Source organism: Panthera tigris, chromosome A3 (assembly GCF_018350195.1).
Source record: "Panthera tigris isolate Pti1 chromosome A3, P.tigris_Pti1_mat1.1, whole genome shotgun sequence".
Classification (NCBI taxonomy): domain Eukaryota; kingdom Metazoa; phylum Chordata; class Mammalia; order Carnivora; family Felidae; genus Panthera; species Panthera tigris.
In genome coordinates, this window is record NC_056662.1 from 95,125,819 (window position 1) to 95,149,004 (window position 23,186).

General features: G+C 37.9%; 1 protein-coding gene across 10 annotated transcripts in view; it reads left to right on the forward strand.

The window, feature by feature from the left end:
* CTNNA2 (catenin alpha 2) overlaps positions 1-23,186 on the forward strand; it is a 1,097,491-nt gene that overhangs the window by 842,888 nt on the left and 231,417 nt on the right. For all 10 annotated transcript variants that reach the window (XR_006215835.1, XM_042981836.1, XM_042981834.1 and 7 more), the window contains one exon: positions 17,531-17,683. Coding sequence is in view for 9 of the 10 variants with exons in the window: in XM_042981836.1 (XP_042837770.1) it covers positions 17,531-17,683 (153 nt within the window). In the remaining variant the exon portion in view is untranslated. The remainder of the gene's footprint in view (positions 1-17,530; positions 17,684-23,186) is intronic.

Genomic DNA, 23,186 nt, shown 5'->3' on the forward strand with positions numbered 1-23,186 from the left:
TATAAATGTGTTTTCCTTATGATTTTCTTAATAACTTTCTTTTTTCTGGCTTACTTCATTGTAAGAATACAGAATATAATGCATATAACATACAAAATATATGTTAACCAACTATTTATAGTATTAGTAAAGCCTCTGGTTAATAGTAGGCTATTAGTGGTTAAGTTTTGAGTGAGTCAAAATTACATGTGGAATTTTTAAGTTTTTATTTTAATACAAATTAGTTAACATACAGTGTTATTTTAGTTTCAGGTGTACAATATAGTAACTTAACACTTCCATACGTCACCCTCTGCTCATCACGACAAGTACCCTCCTTAATCCCCATCATCTATTTAATCCATCCCTCTACCCACCTCCCCTCTGGTAACCATCAGTTTGTTCTCTGTAGTTAAGAGTCTATTTTTTGATTTGCCTCTTTCTCTCTCTCTCTTTTTTCCCCATTTGCTCATTTGTTTTTCTTAGATTCACATATGAGTGAAATCATATGGTATTTATCTTTCTCTGACTAACTTATTTCATTTAGCATTATACTCGCTACCTTCATCCATGTTGTTGCACGTGGGAAGATTTCATTCTTTTTATGGCTGAGCAATATTTCACTGAAAAGTTCTATGTGGATTTTGACTGCCTGGAATGTTAGCGCACTTAACCTCCCCTCCCACTTCACCCCCTGTTGTTCAAGGGTCAACTGTATATCCTAAGGAAATGCAAACAGGACATTGAAGAGATAACTGCATTCCCATGTTCACTGCAGCATTATTCATAGTAGCCAGGATGTGGAAACAACCTCAGTGTTTATCAGTAGATGAACTGAGAAAGGTATAGAAACAAAGAAATATTATTCAGTCATGAGAAAAAAGGCAATCCTGCCCTTTATAACACGGATGGGCTTTGAGAGCATTATGCTAAATGAAATAAGCTGAACAGAGAAAGACAAATACCTCATGTTATCAATTATATGTGGAACTTTAAAAAAAAAAAGTGTAACTCATAAAAGCAAAGTAGAAAAGTGGTTGCCAGGGGTTTGGGGGCAGGGGAAATAGGGAAGGATTGGTCAAAGGGTATAAGTGTTCACTATAAGGTGAATAAGGTCTGAGGATCTAATGTAAAACATGACTATAGTTGATAACACTATATTGTAAGATTAAAATTTGCTGAGAGTAGAATTTTGTCTCACATACACACAAAAAAAGAGTATATGCAGTAATTGGTATATTAATAAATTAGATGGGGTAGGATCCTTTCACAATATTTATGCATATCAAATAACCGTGATGTATACTTTGTAATTTTTTAAATGCTTATTTATTTATTTAATATTTATTTTTGAGAGACAGAGCCAGAGCATGAGCAGGGAAGGTGCAGAGAAAGAAGGAGATGCAGAATCCGAAGCAGGCTCCAGGCTCTGAGCTGTCAGCACAGAGCCAGACATGTGGCTGGAACTCACAACCTGTGAGATCATGACCTGAGCTGAAGTCGGACACAGTCAACTGAGCCACTCAGACACCACTAAATGTTAATTTATTTTAGAGAGGGAGAGAGAGAGAGAGAGAAAAGGGAAGAGAGAGGGGAACAGAGGATCTGAAGTGGGCTCTGTGCTGACAGCAGAGAGCCTGATGTGGGGCTTGAACTGGGACATCTCACGAACCATGAGATCACGACCTGAGCCGAAGTCAGATGCTTAACTGACTGAGTCACCTAGTCACTCCGACTTTATTATTTTTTCTTAAAGTTGATTTATTTATTTTGAGAGCAAGAGAGAAAGCATGAGTGTGCATGTACATGTATGCACAAGTGGGGGAGGGGCCAAGATGCAGAGCCTGAAGCAGGGCTCCTTCCCACAAACTGCAAGATCATGACCTGAGCCAAAATCAAGAGTCCCTCGCTTAACAGACTGAGCCACTCAGGCACCCCATGATGTACACTTTAAATATCTTACAATTTTATTTGTTAGCTATACTTCAATAAAGCTGAAAAAAAAAAAAAAGAATTTGTGTCCATCCATTAAAAAGAATCACAGAGATAGCCTCTCATTGGAAATTAAAATTGAACATGTAGTCTTCAAAATCTCATCTGAGTTTAAGTTTCTATGATTCTCATTGGCTGTGGAGAGCCATTTTTTTCTGGTTCTGTCTTTTTCAGGGACTGTTTCATATTCATCAAATGGTTGTGGGTTTTTAGACTTTGTGCAAAACACTTTGCGGTATCTATTTGAAGGTGGCTCAATATACATCATACACTCCTCATATCCCACCCTGTAGGCAGACAATTTCTGGTCATTTGAGACAGTCAATTTTTCCTTTTAAGTTTGTGAGTTACACTGTGTCTATCCTCATCGCTTTGTCCTCCCATGAAATAAGGAAGTAGATTGTTAGATTAGGGACCATCCATTGCCTGCATTCCTTTTGGTTTGCTGAGGAAAATGCAGTTATTTACGTTGATGAATAGCCTTAATTGGGTAAAATAGACTGGTAGTGCTGAGCTAATACCTTTAAATGTCTTGTCTTATGCAATTAATATTCCCTTGTCACACATACATTTAAACAGTTGGAAGAAAGCCTTGTGTTCTTGACTCCTGTCAGACTTAACAAATGATTTTGTCAAGTCATTCCTTTCTGCCCTGGTTGATTGATAGCTAAATTTTGGTCTTCTAGCTTATGTAAAAAGTGTTAACTATGCCTTTCAGCTTGTAGGCAAGGGCATTTAGACCATTCTAATAGTCAATTTACAGAAGAATTACATTGCCTGTTTACTGGAGGGGTCAAAAAATGTGCCCCTGTTCATCAGGGACACAAATCACAGGGCCCATGAGCTAATGAAGGCAGTATTTATGAGTCCCTGCATTTGCCGGATGATACCAAGTTCAAGGTGCCCCTGGTCGTGGCTGCTGAGGGCTCTGGCTCACAGTTTTGGGTGTGCCTGTGCTCATGGACTATGTAATAGGTAGATATATTTAATACGAATAGGGTTCGATTCTAAAAGTCTTAAGAATGAGAATAAAAGCTATCATGCTAGATTGTGACAGTACTAAATTTTATCTGAAGGTTTCAGAGATCTCTCTATAATAAGGCAGATCCCTGCTAACCTCTGCTGCCACCTGGCTTATAGATGTGTATAACATACCATGATTACCATCTCAAAGTGTGCGAAGTGGATCCCAATCATTTCTGGGAGGAGTCTCACTCCCCTTGTCTTGAGCCTGTGTTGAGAATCTCCCAGTGTACCATTTTAAAACACTTTGACCAAGTTTTGATAAGATAGTTACATAAGACCAAGTAGAACCCATCAATATGTTTTTGAAATAGATACATCTTGAACGATGAGTCCTCCATTTTTTTTTTTTTTTACAGACTACTAAAGCCCCAGGAAGTCACAGAGTCTCATAGTGAGTATCCAGCAGGTCCCTTTCAGCAACTGGAGTGGGGATTCATTAGGACTCAGCATCACATCTGCCTCTGGAGGGACCACTGATTCCCTCTTGTGGTGTCCATCTGCCACTGGGTCTGTTCTTCCATTCTCTCCACTGTGGTTTTCTTCTTTGTGCTCTTATTATCTTTGGCAAAGCTTCCAGAAGTCTTTATGCACTTCACTAATTAATCACTAAGCTGGAACACATATGTGCCTGCAATTTTGTACACTAACATCCTATATACCATTACTTTTGGTTGATAATATATGCAAAGCTGGCATAATGTAGACATATGAAAGGTTGCGTATATTCATTTATCTTATGGACTCTGAGGCCAGTCTGGGTTCAAATTCTGCCACTGCCACTTATTTATTAGCCATGTGAGTGTGGGCAACTGACTGAATTCTATTGCCTCAATTTCCTCATCTATAAAATGGAGAAAATAGTAGCCAGCTCTTTTCAGAGAAATAAGCAAGTTCTTCTAAGCATTCAGAAGAGGCTCTGGCACAAAGTAAGCATTAAGTAAAGTTTGTTATTATGAAATATTAACTTCCCCCAATCCTTCACTGCTCTCCTCCTCACCGCTTTTCCTCCCTGCCCCACTGTGCGGTCTATTTCTGCCTCCTCTGTACCACCTCCAGAGGTGCCTTCTGCCACCTCAACTTTGCTTCCTTGTTGGTTGTTTCCATAACATTTGTTTCAAGGAGGGCTGTGTACCTGCTGGACTGAGGCCCCCTGGGGATCCACAATAATCCCAGGATTCCCTCGGATCCTAGAGCAACATTTCACTGCTTCTTCCACTAAAAGCGATTGCCCTTGCCTATTGTGGAGAGGGAGAAGGAGACTTTAACTTTGTGTGTCCTGGGCAGAAAATGGAACCAACAGAAGGAGTCAAGCCCAACCAAGGATGAGGCCCAACCAACCTTTCCTTATCTAAGTCTCTATGACTTTTCTCTTAAGTACAGCTTTTGAACTGAGGGATTTGTTAAATCTATACAAATAAGAAATTGTAGCTGTGATATTTTTAAGCACAACCCATGGCTGCATAATGGAACATGCAGAGCAGACTACTTTTAATCTAGTGATTTTGGTAAAATAACTGAATTGGAATGATCTGATTGATCAGAAATTTATTTTGATGATGTCTCCCCAAAAAGATGATTAAATGGCCACAAAAACTTACTCTAATTAAATATGTATATTATCTTATCAGTTATCTATTGTGAAAATAGTTCAATATAACATCTCAGTGGCACCCAGTAATAGTATGTGTTTCTCACTAGTTTGGAATGGTCACCTTGGTTGGGCCCTCTCATGTGTCTGGGCTCAGTTGCTCTTGATTGACCTAAGATGGCGTTCATGGAGATGACTGAGGTGACTCAGTTCTATTCAACACTTTTGTTTTCCTTGTTGGGAGATAAGTGGTCTAGCCCAGGCATGTTCTTCTCAAGGAAATGACAGAGAATAAGACCAAGCAAGCCTGGTGGCAAATGGGCCTTTCAAGCCCCCACATGCATCATGCTGGCCAACATCACAGGCATTAAGCATGTCACAGGGCCCAGCCCAGAGCCAGAGAGGGCAGTCACTACAGAGTTACATGGCTATGGGCATGCATATGAGGAGCGGTGAATAATCGGGCTCATTAATAAAACAAATCCACTACAATTATTTAAGTTGGCCTCAGTGCTTTTTACTCCATTGAGATATGTTCCAACTTTTATCCTGGTTGCATTAGAACTCCTAGAGGAAAAATCTAGAGGGCAAGAATTGTTTATCTGGCTAAACTAAACCATTATATGTTTGCTGTTGGGGCCATGTACACAGGTATTGCTAATGATGACAGCTATGCTTTGAATTAATCCAGTAGAGCCTGAATCTGGGGTGGGGATGGGAGTGGGGAGGGATATGGGGAAAAGCATGAAGTCTTATAACTCTTCTTTATATGTATATTTTTTTCTTTTTAGAAGTAATTGGTTCCATTAGGTAAAGAAGCTAGTATCCCAATTAAAATGATTTAGCTTCGTAGAAGATAGTCAGCGCCATCAGGATAATGAAGTGAATGACCAAAGAATTTTGTGTTTCTCTTGTAAAGAAAACAAAATAAAGCAAAAACAGTGATTATTCTTTAAGTGCTCTTCCACAGCATCATAGATATGCCTCTGCTCTCCCCATCTGCCCCACCCCCAGCCCAAACAATGAACAATGCCATCATTACCAGTGGACTGTGTACATTGATGGCACCTTAGCTTATTAAAGTGGCTTTCTGTGGATTACTGCACTGACTGATTACCTTAATTGACCTTCAGCCTGGTTAAAATTTGCCTGACTTAATGAGGCTCAATTTTTCTCAAGCCCCCTAGGCTGGATGGCTCCTGGACCAGACACTTTGTTGCTTTGATTTTTCATTTTTAATAACAGTTACACCCTAAAGCTTAAGGAAATATGGTAAAAAATATGTCACTGATCATGAAGAGCCCTCAAGCAGCCACATGCATGGGAATATTTAAAGTTTCAAAGTTTTGAGCCCATTTAAAATTATCCTGTACCCCAAATTTGACCTTGGTTTGTATGGCCTACAAAATTCTAGTGAAGAAGTTAATACTGTTAACAAGCTTTTTATAAATATCTGTCTAAATGACAAGACAGATGTCAAGCAGTGAAATATTTGTTAAATCTCATCAGCCCAGCCTAGACACTTGGATGTTAACTTTTATTTCTAAAAGTCAGGATGGCAGTGGATTGCTCAAACATGCGCAAACAATTCTTCCTAAAGACTAGAATGCAAAAAGATGTAAATTGTGGGGAAATTTCAGCAAAGAAAGCTTTCACACTATAGGAAAAATAGGATTGATTAGTATTAGCTACCTGTGCTGAGGAAGATTATGAAATAGTATTTGAGCTCAGCATAAAAGAATGCTGTGATTGATTAGTCACGTCTGGTATAGGCATAGAAAGGAAATGTAGCATACTTTCCATTCCTATCCTAGTTCATAGTTTCTGATCTTGTTCCTTGTAAATAACCCTGCACCTTTAATTATTTCCTGTAAGTGTTTCTATTTTTTACACCTTCTGCTCATGCTTGAGTAATTGCATTATTATTAGACCAGATCTTTTCTTTATTGGCCATATTTTTGTTTTTGAGTCAGCCTCTGAATTCCTTTCCTGTGTTTGGGGAACTCCTCATTATATGAATTTTTGGATAAGAAGCCAATGGCCAGTATCCTTCTTGCACAAACACTTTTCCCCAACACCTTCTTTCTTTACCATTGCAGCTAGGTAAGGGTGTTGGCACATGACCCAGGATTCAAGTCTGTATTTCACCCAGATAAAAATCAGGTGCATCTGCCTAAGACTTTGAATCAAAAGCTAATGACACAAAGGCACAAGGTATACTAACATTTCTGAGTTCTGTCCCTTCTTTGAACTAGTGGAATGGGCTTTCTGCTTGAATCTGCCATAATTAGTTTCTAATGTTTGCAGCTAAGAGCTTGACTGATACAATAGGTCTTCCAAGGCAGTGCTCCTCAAACTATATTGTACTTAGGAATCACGTAGGCATCTTATTAAAATGAAGATTCTGATTGAAATGCAGGTATGGGATGGGGCCTAAGGTTTGCATTTCTCCCATGAATTGGCAGTTATGCTGGCCTGTGGTCTACCCTTTAAGTAGAAGGGGACTGAGAAAGGAATGGCAGCCTTAAACATGGCAGAGTTAGCAGGAAAAAAGAAAAGAAAGAAAGAAAAGGAAATCTCTTTCAATGTGTTCTAGTTAAGATAGGGCAGACCAAGTAATAAACTTCAAAATGAGGGGAGGAGTCAACATGGCTGAGAAGTAGGGGGACCTGAAGTTTCCTTATCTCTCAAACACAGCAGTATTTAGGCCAGAAGCCTTGGAATTCCAGGAATCTGGGCTACAGAGTGACAGAAACATTTCCAGGGGCCCATGGAGACAGCTTGGTAGGATAGAGGTGTATGCTTGCAAATTGGGAGAAATAAAATCGGCAGCATAGGCACAGACCCAGGGGGGGAATCCCCTTCCACAGAGAGACAAAAGGAAGAGAAAGAGAGGCTGTGAAAATGTGGGATTGTGTTTGGACAAGAGAAAACCTCTCTGGACCACAGACCTGGAATGGAAAAAAATGGAGAGAGTCAGTCTCTAACTTGCAGACAGCCTTAGGAGTGACAATCCAGGGTGGTGTGGCTTTGTTGGGACTGCAGTGTGCTGCCCTGTGTGCACGCATTGAGGAGAGAAGGGAGCTAGCTCTGGGCAAGCTCAGAGGCACACTGGGAGAAAGCATTCTCCTTCCTTGAGTGCTGTGGTAAGAAAGTATACTGCCTCTCCAAGGATAAAAGACCCTGTAGGTGCCAGCCAGAGGCCCTTTGTTGGCTGGGCAGGGATGGCACTACCCCAGAACTGGTGTGGGGTGGAGTGGGATCCTTTAAGACATCAGGGTTTGAATCTCAGCTGAGCGCCTGGGAAGCACAGGAGACTGTGGAGCAAGACAAAGCGGCCCAATCATGCCCGCACAGCACTGTGAGGATAGCCTGAACAGTGTGGTTTGGGGCACCTCGTTGAGGGAGGAGAGACTGAGGTGTCACCATTTTTTTCCCCATCACCAACATGGTGGAGCTTCATGGAACAGGATAGTGGGCCCTCAGCGGAGGCGCGACCTGCCTGCACCAAACTGTGCCCCTCCATGCCTGGTAACTGTGTGTCTACTAGAGCAAGATTGACACTGACCAACCAGACAGCCCGTCCTCCAGACCAGCACAGCCACCTGTTCCAAGGCACTATCAGATATCGGTCCAGTGTTTTTGCATTTTCTGATTTGATTCTTGGTCAATTCTTGTTTCTTATACCATCAATAAAAATAAACTCAAAATGGATGAAAGACCTAAATGTGAGACAGGAGACCATCGAAACCCTATAGGAGAAAACAGGAAACAACCTCTTTGACCTCAGCCACAGCAACTTCTTACTTAACACATCTCTGAAGTCAAGAGACATAAAAACAGAAATGACCTATTGGGACCTCATATATATATATGTCTTACCCTTATTTTTTCCTTTCCCTATTCTGATTGTTGGTTTGTTTAAGCAGACATTTTTAATCTATTCTTTGTACACTTCTTCTATATCTCCGCTTTCTTTATTTTCCTCTCTCTGTCTCTCTCTCTGGATTAAGCTGTATAGGTTCTCCAAAACTCTGCCTGGTCATTTTCTCTTTGTTTTCCCCCACTTCTGTCATTTCTCTCTTTGTATGGGATAAGGCTTCTTCCACCCACCCACCCCTTTTTAAATTTTTTCCAGGGTTACTTCAATGAACACATCAAAGCACACCTGGCGGAAGGTCCAAACCACTACTACAAGTAGGGAGATAAAGCAGCCAGAGTCACAACAACAGAGAGCATGAAACACACTCCAAAAACACTTCCTGAAAGGCCAGGCCCTGGACAGTGTATGACTTTTTTTTATATATAGTACTACTCATAGGTGCAGGACACATAACAAGCTCTTAATACATGTAAAAGACAGAAGACTAGCCAAAGTGATGAAATGGAAGAATTCTCCTCAAAAGAAATTCCAGGAATAAATGACATCCAGAGAATTGCTCAAAACAGATATAAACAATATATCTGAATAATAATTTAGAGTAATAGTCATAAGACTGACTAATAGCTGGGCTTGAGAAAAGCATAGAAGACAGCAGGGACTCTGAGTAAATTAAGCTATAAATGAGATGCAAAATAAACTAGATGTAGTGATAGGAAGGATGGAGGAAGTAGAGGGGAGAATAGGTGAAATAGAAGATAAAATTATGGAAAATGATGAAGCCAAGAAAAATAGAGATAAGAAAACAGTGGACCATGAGGGGAGATTTAGAGACCTAAGTGATTTGATGAAACACAATAATATCTGTATCATAAGAGTTGCAGAAGAAGAAGGGAGAAAGGGGCAGAATGTTGGTTTGGACAAATTATAGCTGAGAATTTTCCTAATCTGGGGAAGGAAGCAGACATCCAAGTCCAGGAGGTGCAGAGAACTCCCTTCAGATTCAACAAGCACAGGCCATCACCACGGCATATCATAGTGAAACTTGGCAAAATACAAAGATAAAGAGAGAATTCTGAAAGCATCTAGGGACAAATGGGCCTTAACCTACAAGTCTAGACACATAAGGGTAGCAGCAGACCTCTCCACTAAAACTTGGCAGGCCAGAAGGGAGTGGCAGGAAATATTCAATGTGATGAATAGGAAAAACATGCAGCCAAGAATCCTTTATCCAGCAAGGCTGCCATTAAGAATAAAAGGAGAAATAAAGGCTTTCCCAGACAAACAAAAACTGAAGGACTTCATGACCACTAAACCACCCTACAGGAGATCCCAAGGGGGACTCTCTGAGTAGAATGTTGCAAAGACTACAAAGGACCAGAGAAATAACCACAAGCATGAAACCTACAGATTACACAATGACACTAAATCCATATCTTTCAATAATTGCTCTGAATGTAAATGGACTAAATACCCCAATCAAAAGACACATTGAAAGTGAGGGGATGGAGAACCATCTATCATGCTACTGGAAGTGAAAAGAAAGCTGCAGTAGCCATACTTATATCAGAAAAACTAGATTTTAAACTAAAGACTGTAACAAGAGATGAAGAAGGGCATTTTATCATAATTAAGGGGGCTGTCCATCAAGAAGAGCTAACAATTGTGAATGTTTATGCTCCCAAATTGATAACACCCAAATATATAAATCAATTAATCACAAACATAATCAATCATATTGATAATAATAATGGTAACTGTAGGTGACTTTAATACTTCACTTACAGTAATGGACAGATCATATAGGCAGAAAATCAATAAAGAAACAATGGCCTTGAATGATACATTGGACCAGATGAACTTGACAGATATATCCAGAACTTTTCATCCCAAAGTAGCAGAATACACATTCTTCTCAAGTGCATATGGAACATTCTCCTAACTAGATCACATAGTAGGTCACAAAACAGCCCTCAATAAATTATATAAAAGGATTGAGATCATACCATGCCTATTTTCAGATCACAACACTATGAAACTTGAAATCAACCTCAAGAAAAAATTTGGAAAGCCTCCAAATGCATGGAGGTTAAAGAATATTCTACTAAAGAATGAATGGGTCAACCAGGCAATTAAAGAAGAAATTTAAAAATATATGGAAGCAAATGAAAATGAAAACATGATAGCCCAAACCTTTTGGGATGCAGCAAAGGCTGTCCTAAGAAGAAAATACATTGCAATCCAGGCGCATCTCAAGAAACAAAAAAAATCCCCAATACAAAACCTAACCTCACACCTTAAGGTACCAGAAGCAGAACATCAAAGAAAGCCCAAAGCCAGAAGAAGAGAAATAATAAAGATTAGAACATAAATAAACAATATAGGATCCAAAAAACCAAACCAAACAATAGAACAGATCAATAAATCTAAGAGCTGTGTTTTTGAAAGAATAAACAAAATTGATGAACCCCTAGCCAGACTTCTCAAAAAGAAAAGAGAGAGAATCCTAATAGATAAAATCATGAATGAAAGAGGAGAACCACAACCAACACTACAGAAATACAGTTATTAGAGAATACTATGAAAAATTACCTGCCAAGAAACAGGACAATCTGGAAGAAATGGACAAATTCCTAGACACCCACACACTACCAAAACTCAAATGGGAAGAAATAGAAAATTTGAACAGACCCATAGCCAGCGAAGAAATTTCATCAGTTATCAAAAATCTCCCAACAAATAAGAGTTCTGGGCCAGATGGCTTCCTAGAGGAATTCTGCTAGACATTTAAAGCAGAGTTAATATCTATTCTCCTCAAGCTCTTCCAAAAAAATAGAAATGGCAGGAAAGTTTCCACACTCATTCTGTGAAGCCAGCATTACCTTGATTCCCAAACCAAAGACCCCACTAAAAAGGAGAATTACAGGCCAATATCCCAGATGAATATGGAGGAAAAATTGTCAACAAGATAATAGCAAATCAAATTCAACTGTATACTAAAAGAATTATTCACCACGAACCATTGGGATTCATTCCTGGAATGCAGGGCTAGTTCAGTATTTGCAAATCAAACACTGTGATGCATCACATTAATAGAAGAAAAGATAAGAACTATATGATCCTGTCAATAGACAGAGAAAAAGCATTTGAAAAAATACAGCATTGTTTCTTAATAAAAACCCTCATGAAAGTCGGGATAGAAGTAACATACTTTAACATCATAAAAGCCATATATGAAAGGCCCACAGCTAATATCACCCTCAATGGGGAAAAACTGAGAGTTTTCCCTCTGAGATCAGGAACACAACAGGGATGTCCACTTTCACCACTGTTTTTTAAACTAGTGTTGGAAGCCCTAGCCTCAGCAATCAGACAACAAAATTAAAAGTCATCCAAATTGGCAAAGAAGAAGTCCAACTTTCACTCTTTGCAGATGACATAATACTCTACATGGAAAACCCAAAAGACTCCACCAAAAACTACTAGAACTGGTACATGAATTCATCAAAGTCGCAGGATATAAAATCAACATACAGAAATCGGTTACATTTCTATACACCAATAACAAAGCAATAGAAAGAGAAATCAAGGAATGGTTCCCATTTACAATTTCACCAAGAGCCATAAAATACCTAGGAATAAACCTAACCAAAGGGGTAAAAGTTCTATATGCTGAAAACTGTAGAGATCTGATGAAAGAAATTGAAGAAGACACAAAGAAATGGAAAACTATTCCATGCTCATGGATTAGAAGAACAAATATTGTTGAAATGTTGATACTACCCAAAGCAATCTACACATTCAATGCAATTCCAATCAAAATTGCACTAGCATTCTTCTCAGAGCTAGAACAAACAATCTCAAAATTTGTATGCAACCAAAAAAGACCCCGAATAGCCAAAGTAATGTTGAAAAAGAAAAAGCGGGAGGTATCACAATCCTGGGCTTTAGCCTGTACTACAAAGCTGTAATCATCAAGACAGTATGGTATTGGCACAAAAACAGACACATAGACCAATGGAATAGAATAGAGAACCTAGAATTTGACTCACAAATATATGGCCAACTAATCTTCAACAAAGCAGGAAAGACTATCCAATAGAAAAAAGACAGTCTGTTTAGCAAATGGTGCTGGGAGAACTGGACAGCAACATGCAGAAGAATGAAACTGGACCACTTTCTTATACCATAAATAAAAATAACTCAAAATGGATGAAAGACCTAAGTATGAGACAGGAAACCATCAAAACCCTAGAGGAGAAAACAGGCAACAACCTGTTTGACCTCAGCCACAGCAACTTCTTACTCAACATGTCTCTGAAGGCAAGGAAAATAAAAGCAAGGATGAACTATAGGAAACTCATCAAGATAAAAAGCTCTGCACAGCAGAAGAAACAATCAACAAAACTAAAAGGCAACCAGCAGAATGGGAGAAGATATTTGCTAATGACATATCAGATAAAGGGTTAGTATCCAAAATCTATAAAAAAATTACCAAACTTATCACCCAAAACCAAATAATCCAGTGAAGAAATGGACAGAAGACATGAATAGACACTTTTCCAAAGAAAACATCCAGATGGCCAACAAACACTCACGTTCAAACAGATGCTCAACACCACTCACCATCAGGGAAATACAAATCAAAACCACATTGAGATACCATCTCACACCAGAGTGACTAAAATTAACAACTCAGGAAACAACAGATGCTGATGAAGATATGGAGAAAGAGGAGCCCTCTTGCACTGTTGGTGGGAATGCAAACAAGTGCAGTCACTCTGGAAAACAGTGAGGGGAGCTTCCCCCAAAAATTAAAAATAGAACAACCCTACAACCCAGCAATAGCACTGTTAGGAATTTATCCAAGGATACAGGGGTGCTGATTCACACAGGCACATGCACCCCGATGTTTATAGTTCACTATCAACAATAGCCAAATTATGGAAAGAGTCCAAATGTCCATCAAGTGATGGACACACTTTATTATTATTATGCTGTCATTTATTAGGTGATATCCTATCATTTTGTTTTCATTTAAGTTGAGTAAGTTTATAAAGTTTCTTCATAAGGAATTTCAGTTCATACAGGAAAGGCAAGATGTAGTCTTGATTCTTTCAAGAGAAATGAGTTGGTTCCTTGACAGCCTTTAAAGGTAACCAGCTTTTGTTTTGTTTTGTTTTGTTGTCATTATAAACTCATGTATTTAAATATATTTGATGAGTTTCAATCCACTGGAATTTTAATCTTTTGTGAAGTTCAAAATGTGTAACCTTTGGCCAAGTGAGGGGCTCCTGAGTTATTTTAACATGACCCTAGTAGTCTTTGATAACTCTTTGCATAATAAGATATTTCAGGACTTTTGGTATATTTCAGCTTCAAAGTTCTAGCCATTTCCGCAAGAAGCCCTGATTTGTTTTAGTGGAAAATTGTATTTCACAGTGTTCATTGCCATTGGGCTGCCATTGTTTTTAGGCCTTTTCATTGGACAGAACTGGAAAATTGTGTGTGTGTGTATGTGTGTGTTTTAAAATCTTGTGTTCATATTGACATTTCTTCTTCAGATCTAGGAATATAGGGTTTTTCCCAAACTTCTTCTACATTTCACCTTCTCTCTTCCACACCATTACTCCTCATTAACAAGAGCATAGGAGATAAGAGATAACTTCTCATGACTAATCGTTTGCTTTCTTCTGCCTTTAAACACAATAGTATTAGAACACTAATAGTAATACTACCACCATAATTAAAATTACATAAAACAGATAAAATATTTTTGTATATCTTATTCCCTTTTTCTTCTTGTTTACAGTGTTATACTGTATCTTCATTGCCAGAGCCATGTAGCTGCTTCATACGATAATCTCCCTCATTTAAACATCATATATTCTTAGTTCTACAAACAAGTATATATCTAATGCTCACTGTCAGTTTCATGCTGATGTTTTCTGAGTTATTTTGGTTGTTAAAGATCTTTCTCTAACAGATTCTCTGACAGAGTCTCACGAGAACAATATTTTCTGTGTTCTTGCACAGTGATCAAATTTTGTCTGTGCCTTCTATTCTTCAAAGTCAGTTTTGCTGGCTGTAAAATTCTTCACTCACATTTTCTTTCCTTGAGTATCTTAAATTATAGTACTTCATTTTCTTCGGGCATAAACCTTTGCTATTGAAAAGTCTGATGATCATTTGATTTTCTTTCCTGTATGAGCCATTTGTTCTATTTGTCTAAATACACAAGGATTTCTTCCCCTGTTTTTATTTAGAATCCAGTTTTTTTGCCTGACAATTTGCATTAGTCTTTCTAGGTACATGATATATTCTTTCAGAATGTAATTTATATGTATATGAAAGTGTTCATGAATTATGATTTTTAGCGTTTGTTTTCTGTTTTGCTTTTCTTCTTCAGGGACATCTGGTAGCCAAATACTGATTTTTTTTTTTTTTTTTTTTTTTTTTTTTGTCTATCTTCAGTATTTGTCACTTTTCCTTAAATCTTTTAAAATATTTTTCTAAGAATTTCTTTTGGATTTTAATTTTTTCCTTCTTTTCTCTTTCCATTTCTCTTAAGGCATTTGCTATTGTATTTATTCATTCTTGTTCAGTCTTCTTTTTTATAATTCTTAAGTTTCATGACCTCATTGTACATATTTTTTTCTTTTTGTAATTTATGTCTTATTTAATATCTTATATAATTTTTTAGTGTATTTGAATTTATTTGAGATAGTAGTTTACAGTTTTAATCTGTGTTACAAGTATATGTTTCTGGCATGGTTTCACTGTGTATAAGGAATATTATATTCCTTATTCTTATTTTTCTTATAATAACTTTATATGAGTTTTGACCTTAATAATTTTAAGTTGTCCATTTTTATGTGAACTCACTTTCCTTGAAGGTTTAGAAAGAGGCCTGATGGACTTAGCTATTCTAGCTTTACAGAGCTCTCACTTCCGTTATTTTTGTCTGATTTAAAAAATATGGTTGCTTGGCTAGTGATGTAACCTGGCTCTCTGCTCACTTCCCCACTTCCTCTGGGCCTTTTTCTTTTACCTCTGTTGCCCCTGTCAAGTTCAATTTGATTATACTTCCAATAGTTTCTCCTTCATGTGGACTCTGTCCTGGAAGAGAGGCTTGGCAGATCAATTTTTTTTTTTTTTTTTTTAATTTTTTTTAACTTTTTTTTTTTTTTTTTTTTTTTTTTTTTTATTTTTGAGACAGAGAGAGACAGAACATGAACGGGGGAGGGCAGAGAGAGAGGGAGACACAGAATCGGAAGCAGGCTCTAGGCTCTGAGCCATCAGCCCAGAACCCGACGCGGGGCTCGAACTCACGGACCGCGAGATCGTGACCTGAGCCGAAGTCGGACGTTTAACCGACTGAGCCACCCAGGCGCCCCTTGGCAGATCAATTTTAAGTGCTCACTGCACTCTTCCCTTCAGACCTTCTGGCCATGGGCTCTTCCACTTGCTACCTTATAATTATAGGCATATTATTTCATATTTCTCAGTCCCATTTTCTTCATTTGAAAAAAAAACTTATATAAGAAACATCCCTATCTCATGGTGTTGTTTAGGGGATTAAATGATGTAATATCTTGGGGTGCCTGGGTGGCTCAGTTGGTTAAGCATCCAACTTCAGCTCGGGTCAGGATCCTGCATTTGGTGAGTTCGAGCCCCACGTCAGTCTCAGAGCTGTCAGCATAGCAGCCTGGAGCCTGCTTCAGATTTTGTGACTCCTTTCCTCTCTGCCCTTCCACCGCTCATGCTCTGTCTATCTCTCTCTTTCCCTCAAAAAAATGCATAAACATTAAAAAAAATTTAAATGATGTAGTATGTAAAGATCTTACTTGAGTATCTGCCACATTGTATGCATCCAGAATATATGAGCTCACCCATAACCAACATTATTCCTGAGCTGTAGTTTAACACATGCTGCCAAATAAGTAACTAATTAATATTAACTTTGCGTAGGCTTTATGTATTTTATATGGTGAAATACCAAGCCCAATTCAGAGGTAAACCAAACTAAGTTATATTGCACACAAAAATACCTTGCAGTAGTTCGTGCAAAAAGGAATGGAAATTTGTAATTTGTTCAAAGTTCTCCTTCTTCTGACCAATAATAGATATGCATGTGTCACCCTACTAAAAGATTTGCCTGAATACTCCTCAATAGGTACATTTGTTTGGAAAACATACACATTGTTTACCATCTTCACTTGCATTTATTTGGGTGTTTTCTCTCTGTACACATCCTGAAAATCATGAACAAAGCAGCACTGAGGTAATTATTCAGGTACAGTTTCTCTTTCTTTCTTTCTTTTTTTTCATGCAGCTGCCCTGCTTCCCATTTTAACAATGTGGAAATGATATGTAATTATGCATTGTTACATATTCGGATATGTTTATTTTTACTTACCTTAAAGAATAATTCTAAGTACTTCTTTCTGGAGCACAGCAACTATCTCATCATAGTACTTGTGCAGAAACACTTTTGAGATTATGAGAGGTTTCATGTTTTCACTCTATCAAAGTCAAATAATGTATGTAGAAAGGACAGGTTACTGCAAAATGGTAAGATTTTAAGGGTAGCTTCAAGGCCCAACCCTTATCTAAAGCTGTCCCCATTTGCTGGTTGATGCCTACATTTCTCCATTTTTAATGAGCCTTGAACTAAGTTCTGAGTCCTTGAGCTATATCATGATTCAAAACTTCCTGAAGGGAGACATTTGGGCCAATGAAGGAGGAAAAAAGACTTTCTTTAGGAGAGGGCCTATAATATATTAAGCTAAAGGCCACATATGTAACTTTCAAATTAACATTTAATATAGTTAATTCAGAACAGTGTATCAATCATCTCTGTTTTCTTTTGATACGATAAGCACTGGGAAAATTAAAAACAGTTGAAACATTATTTCCATGGATAATGAGAACCGGGCAGAGTTTATAAAAATTTTTTATTCTCAGGCAGTAATTTAATCCATATTGCTAAGTGAGTAATAGACTCATAAATACCATTCTTCTATTCCTTAATTGTGTGTGTTTTGTTTTTGTTTTTACTGCAGCTTCGGAAAGCAGTGATGGATCACATATCTGATTCTTTCTTGGAAACCAACGTCCCTTTGCTAGTTCTCATTGAGGCTGCAAAGAGTGGGAACGAAAAGGAAGTGAAGGAATATGCCCAAGTTTTCCGTGAGCATGCCAACAAGCTAGTGGAGGTAAGTCAGGAGAGGCCTGAAGAGTAGAACTTATTGATGGGTTTAGTCTCTACACACTCCCTTTCGAGTTTCAGTAGACAGCCCTTCTACGGTTTTCTGGTTTTCCTGGAGAAATAAAGTCCTGAATGCTGCCTTTTTTTTTTTTTTTTTTTTTTTAACCTTCTCGTGATTCCATCTGCTAACCAGAAGCAGGTTATCAGTATTCCTTCCTTTCTCTATATCACAATTCTAAACATGTTCTGGAACGCATCTGCTAATTTTCCTGAACAATAGGTAGAGGCTGAGGCAGAAGAGGTAGAAGGGATGCTCCAAAGTGCCGAATGCTAGCTTTGATTTGAGAGAATAGAATTAAAATTGCCGAATGGAGGTTTAAATGCTTCCCTTTTTTTCCTCCTTATCCCTCTCTCCACTCCATGCCCCTCAGCCTAGATTAGCTGGCCACATTATATGCTAGTGAAAAAAGCATCTCACTTTTCCCAAAGAGATATTGGGATTCCTGATGAAAGATCTTGGGACAGTTGGAGGAGTGTAATTTCAGAGTCGTAAATATATTCTATGTGTTAGAGAAATCTGTGGAGGTTGTTTTATAAATGCAGAATTGTGCTATGTAATATTGGAAAAATATTATTCAAGGCCAATAAAATGAAAGTAAACTGATAACCAGGCTGCTTGTATCTAGGAGCTGAAAACCAAAGCTTGGCAAAGGTTGGATTTAGTGATGTGGACTGACTAGAAACTTAGAGATGTTAAATAGAAAGTGTGTGTGCTTGAAGAAAAGAGTCTAGGAGGGGTGAAGATCCTGGCAAAGTTAGGGAATAGTTATCAGGGCCGGGCTGCAAGCACTTGAAAACAACAACAACAAAACTCTGGTATATCCCCACTTTAATTCACCATGACAACAGTCATCAAGTTGAGTGTGCAAAACCCTGGGCCAGAGTATTGGAACACTTGAACCCTTGAACTTCCCTCCATAATCCCAGTGTCTTGAGGCAACACCAGCCTGGAACTAAAATTAGACCTACTTATGACATCAAGGCAATCTCTCTAGCTCTGTCTCCACCTGCAAGTCAAGAACTCCATCACCCCTCACATTCCACCTACATGTTGCAGGAGTTCACTTAGCCATTGAGGAAGCCAGAGTCTTCTCAAGATTGACTTTCCTTGTTTTGAGAAAGAGAAGGTAAAAAAAGAGCAGAAGTAGAGTGGGAAGGGGAGGAGGAAGAAGAAAAGAAATAATGCCGAATGAATGCTACAAAAGTTTTAAATATTCATATGTAATAAAATAGTAGTATTAACATAGAGATAGACCATCACATTAATGTAACTTCATTGTTTACAAGATAATTGCAAAACTTATAGAAATCATTAATTAATGATGTGTTGTAGACATTGTGGACAGAAAGAAGGGACATGAGTTCAAAGTTGTGTGATAAACATATCCTATTTCCATTCTTGTCTGTGTCATTCCGTAATCCTGTATGTAGCCTCATTTGAGATAACACTTTAGCTTCAAACTTGATGCCCTGTGTAAATGTGAGCCCAAGTAGCCCTCATGTCTACTCATTCTCCCTTCTCCTATGATAGACCCTGGACCCAGTCACCATTTCCCCTCATCCCATCTGTAGGATTCACTGTAGAGGTGACCAGCCACTGTGAGTGATCCCTGACCCTCAACTTGTGGCAGAAGCAGAAGGCTGAGGTCAGTCAGAACCCCATGGTTCAGAAAATCATTGTTTTGCTTCCCTCAGTTATTCCCTTTATTGCCCCTGAGTGGTCACTGCAGGCAGCAGCACTGTGGAATGTCTCCATGCCCAGATAATATAGGAACTAGGGTGGGACTGGCCTGATTGGAGAGGAACTAGAATAAAAAAACATTTCTGTAGGTTATGTCCTACAAACAAGTGTTATATTGCTGATGTATACATGTAAAAAAAAAAAAGCTGGATCACTGGGCTGAAAGTCACTAATTTTCTAATTTTGAAAGTACTTATTGTGCATCTGGGTTGCTTAGTCAGTTAAGTGTCTGACTTCAGCTCAGGTCATGATCTCATCATGGTTTATGGTTTTGAGCCCTGCATCGGGCTCTGCACTGACAACCCAGAGCCTGCTTCATATTCTCTGTCTCCTCTCTCTGCCCCTTACCTGATCATGTTTTGTTTTGTTGTTTTTTTCCTCTCTGTCTCTCTAAAATAAATAAATAAATACACATGAAAAGAAAAGAAAAAAAAGTACTTGTGTAGAAATGGGCATCTTTTTAGACCTTAGTTTTTGTGTCTATAATATGAGAAATTTGGTTAATATGTTGATTTTATACCCATTGACTTTGATAATCCACCTACTAATTCCAGAAGTTTGACTGTTTCCTTTTGGATTTTCTTTATATCATGCTGTCTGTAAATTATGACAGTTATATTTCTTCTTTTCCAATCCTTATACCTTGTTTTTTCCTCTCATTGTTGTACTAGTGGGGACCTTCAGTATGATATTGTGGTGATAGACTTTTTTTGTTTCTTCTAGATCTCCATGAGAAAATTTTAATGTGTTATTACTAATTGTATTGTTTCTTCTAGACTTCTTGTAGATAATGTTATCAGATTAATTTAGTTCCCTTTTATTGCTCATTCACTAAGAATATAGAATTGTATCAAGCAAGTTTTCTGCACATTTTGAGACAATTAAATGTTTGTTTGTTTTTTTTTTTTGTCTCCGTTAATATCCTTCAGAAGTGTTGGTATCTAAATTATGCTTTTCCTCAAAAAAAGAGTAAAAAAAAAAAAAAAAGAGCAGAAAACCTGCCATTACTTAGTTTTTTAAATGTTTGGAGGAATTCACCGATACAGCAACCTGAGCCTGGGTATTTATTTGAGGAAAGGTTTACACATTGCAGATTCAATTATTTTTAATAAATGTAAGACCATTAAAATTTTCTATTTCTTTTTGTGTCAGCTTTCATAAATTGTATTCTAGGAATTTGTTATTTTTATTTAATTTTCAAGTTATTTGGCATAAAATTATATATAATATTCTCCTTTTAAAAATAATCTGTGTCAGGATGCCTGGGTGGCTCAGTGGGTTAAGCATCCAGTTTCACCTCAGGTCATGATCTCATCGTTTATGAGTTAAAGCCCTGTGTCAGGCTCTGTGCTGACAGCTCAGAGCTTGGAGCCTGCTTTGGATTCTGTGTCTCCATCTCTCTCTGCCCCTCCCCTGCTCATGCTCTGTCTGTCTGTCTGTCTCTCTCTCAAAAATATATATAAACATTAAAAGTAAAAATGAATCTGTATTTGCATTATTATTTAAGTTCTTTTACTCTTTATAGTGCTAATTGGTGCCTTCTCTCTTTTTTTCTCAGTTCTGCAAGAGGTTTATAAATTTAATATTATTTTTTATAACATAGCTTTAAGGTTTGTAGATTTTCTTTGTTTTCTATTTTATTTATGCTGTTATTTTTATAGTTTTTATGCTTTCTTCTGGTATGACTTACTGTTTTTCTAACTTTCCAAAATCAACAATCACATTATTGATTTTTAGCCTTTTTTATTTTAGTAATATATGCATTTAAGGCTTAATTTTTCCCTAAGCTATGCTTTTATCTAATTATTTTCTACTGACCTAATTTTTAGCTCACTCATCCTGCTTCCATTTGTGTCCAGTATTCTTGAAACTGATTTATTAAGTTCAATTGTTTTAAAATTTATAGCCAATTCTTGTTTTGTTTAATTGATTCTGGTTTTCTAGTAAAATTCATTACTAGATCTCTTTTAAAAAATATGTTAATCATAGTTATTTTTAAAGTCCAAATCAAAGAACTCCAACATTTAGGTCAATTTCTTTTGTGTTTTATAGTTGCCCCACAGAGGGCAACTCTTCCCCACCCACACAGAAAAAGTGGCTTGCATTTAGAGACTGATGATGCAGCATACCAACAGAGGGGGTGAGCGGATTCATTAGACATAAAAAAGGACTTTTGAGGAAGAGCAGAGCAGGCACACAAGCTAGTCCTGAGTAGCTTCAGTAAAAACAAGAAAAAGTGGTTTTGGGTTTTATTTTGTTAGAGAGGTGGACTGGGGTCGAGACCTCCATGTGTGACTTGGGGTTTGAATGGTTCAAACTTCCCTGTTGGCATTGAAAAAAAGGTGGGCTTTCGTACGAGGTTGCCCGGTTGTGGGGCAAGATGGAAAGGGGGAAGAGTGGGGCTTAAGAGCTGTCAGCAAACATTCAAAATGGAGTAAGATCGTGAATTATGATTCACCCCTAATGTTTGATGACTGGAATGTGCAATGTTTCATTTAATTGAATTTGAATTTGTTTAAGGTGTTATGGAGCTCTATGAGACTTCCAAAATGGAGGCAGACTTTTTATAGCATCCGTTTTTATTATTTGATTTTTATCTTGATTATGGCCTTTTAAAAACCATGTTAGGTAATTTTTTATTGAATGGCAAACACTTGTATGAAAAAATATAAAGGATCTGTGTTTTAGTGTTTTGGGCTGCTAGAAGAAAATACCACAGACTGGGTGGTTTATATACAACAGAAATTTATTTCTCACAGTTCTGGAGGCTGAAAGGTCCCAAGGGCAAGGCAGGAGAATGGATGCATTCTGGTGAAGGCCCTCTTCCTGGGTCATAGCAGGTGCCTTCTCGCTGTGTCCTTACATAGTGGAAGATGTAAGGGATCTCTCAGGAGTCTTTTGTAAGAACATTAATCCCATTCATGAGGGCACCATCCTCCTAACCTTAGAGACTCTCAAGCCTCCACTTCCAATATGATCATATTGGGCATTAGGATTTCAACACATGAATTTTGGCAGACAGATAATCAACATTCCGACTCTGTAGTTAGGCTACTGCTTTCTCTTTCCAGAAAGTATTCACTGTACCCTAAAGGGCAGCAGATGTTGTGATGAGCACCGGGCATTGTATGGAAGTGTTGAGTAACTAAATTTTACACCTGAAACTAATATTACACTGTATGTTAACTGGAATTAAATAAAAGCTAAAAACTAAAAAAAAAAAAAAAAAAAAAAAAAAAAAAAAAGCAGCAGAGAGATAGACCATTTCAGTCCAAAGACTGACATGATCTGAGCCTAGTGTAACCTTTTTTAGGTTTAAGCTACCTTTCTTTTACCCCCGTACTATGGAATGGGGCTGCCAGCCGAGGACCAGATGTGTTACTAAGTATCTCAACTTATTTCTGAAGCAATTTCTCCAGTTTTTGTTTTCCTGTCATGATATGGTTGGAAACATGGTTCTGCTTTTTTTAATGCTTTTAATGTGTAATGTAACAGAGAAAGATCTTAACAGGATAAAAACAAACAAACAAACAAAAAACCTGTGACCAGGTGCCAGTCTTTGAACCTCCCTTCTCTCTGAGACCTTTGCTTTCTTGGATGTCCTGGATTCCAGTGTTTGCCTCTCCAGATCTATGAGATTGTTAGAAACTCTAAATAATTATCTTCCTCTCAGCAACTACCTTTTATGTGGTGTCTCGGTTTCTTTTTC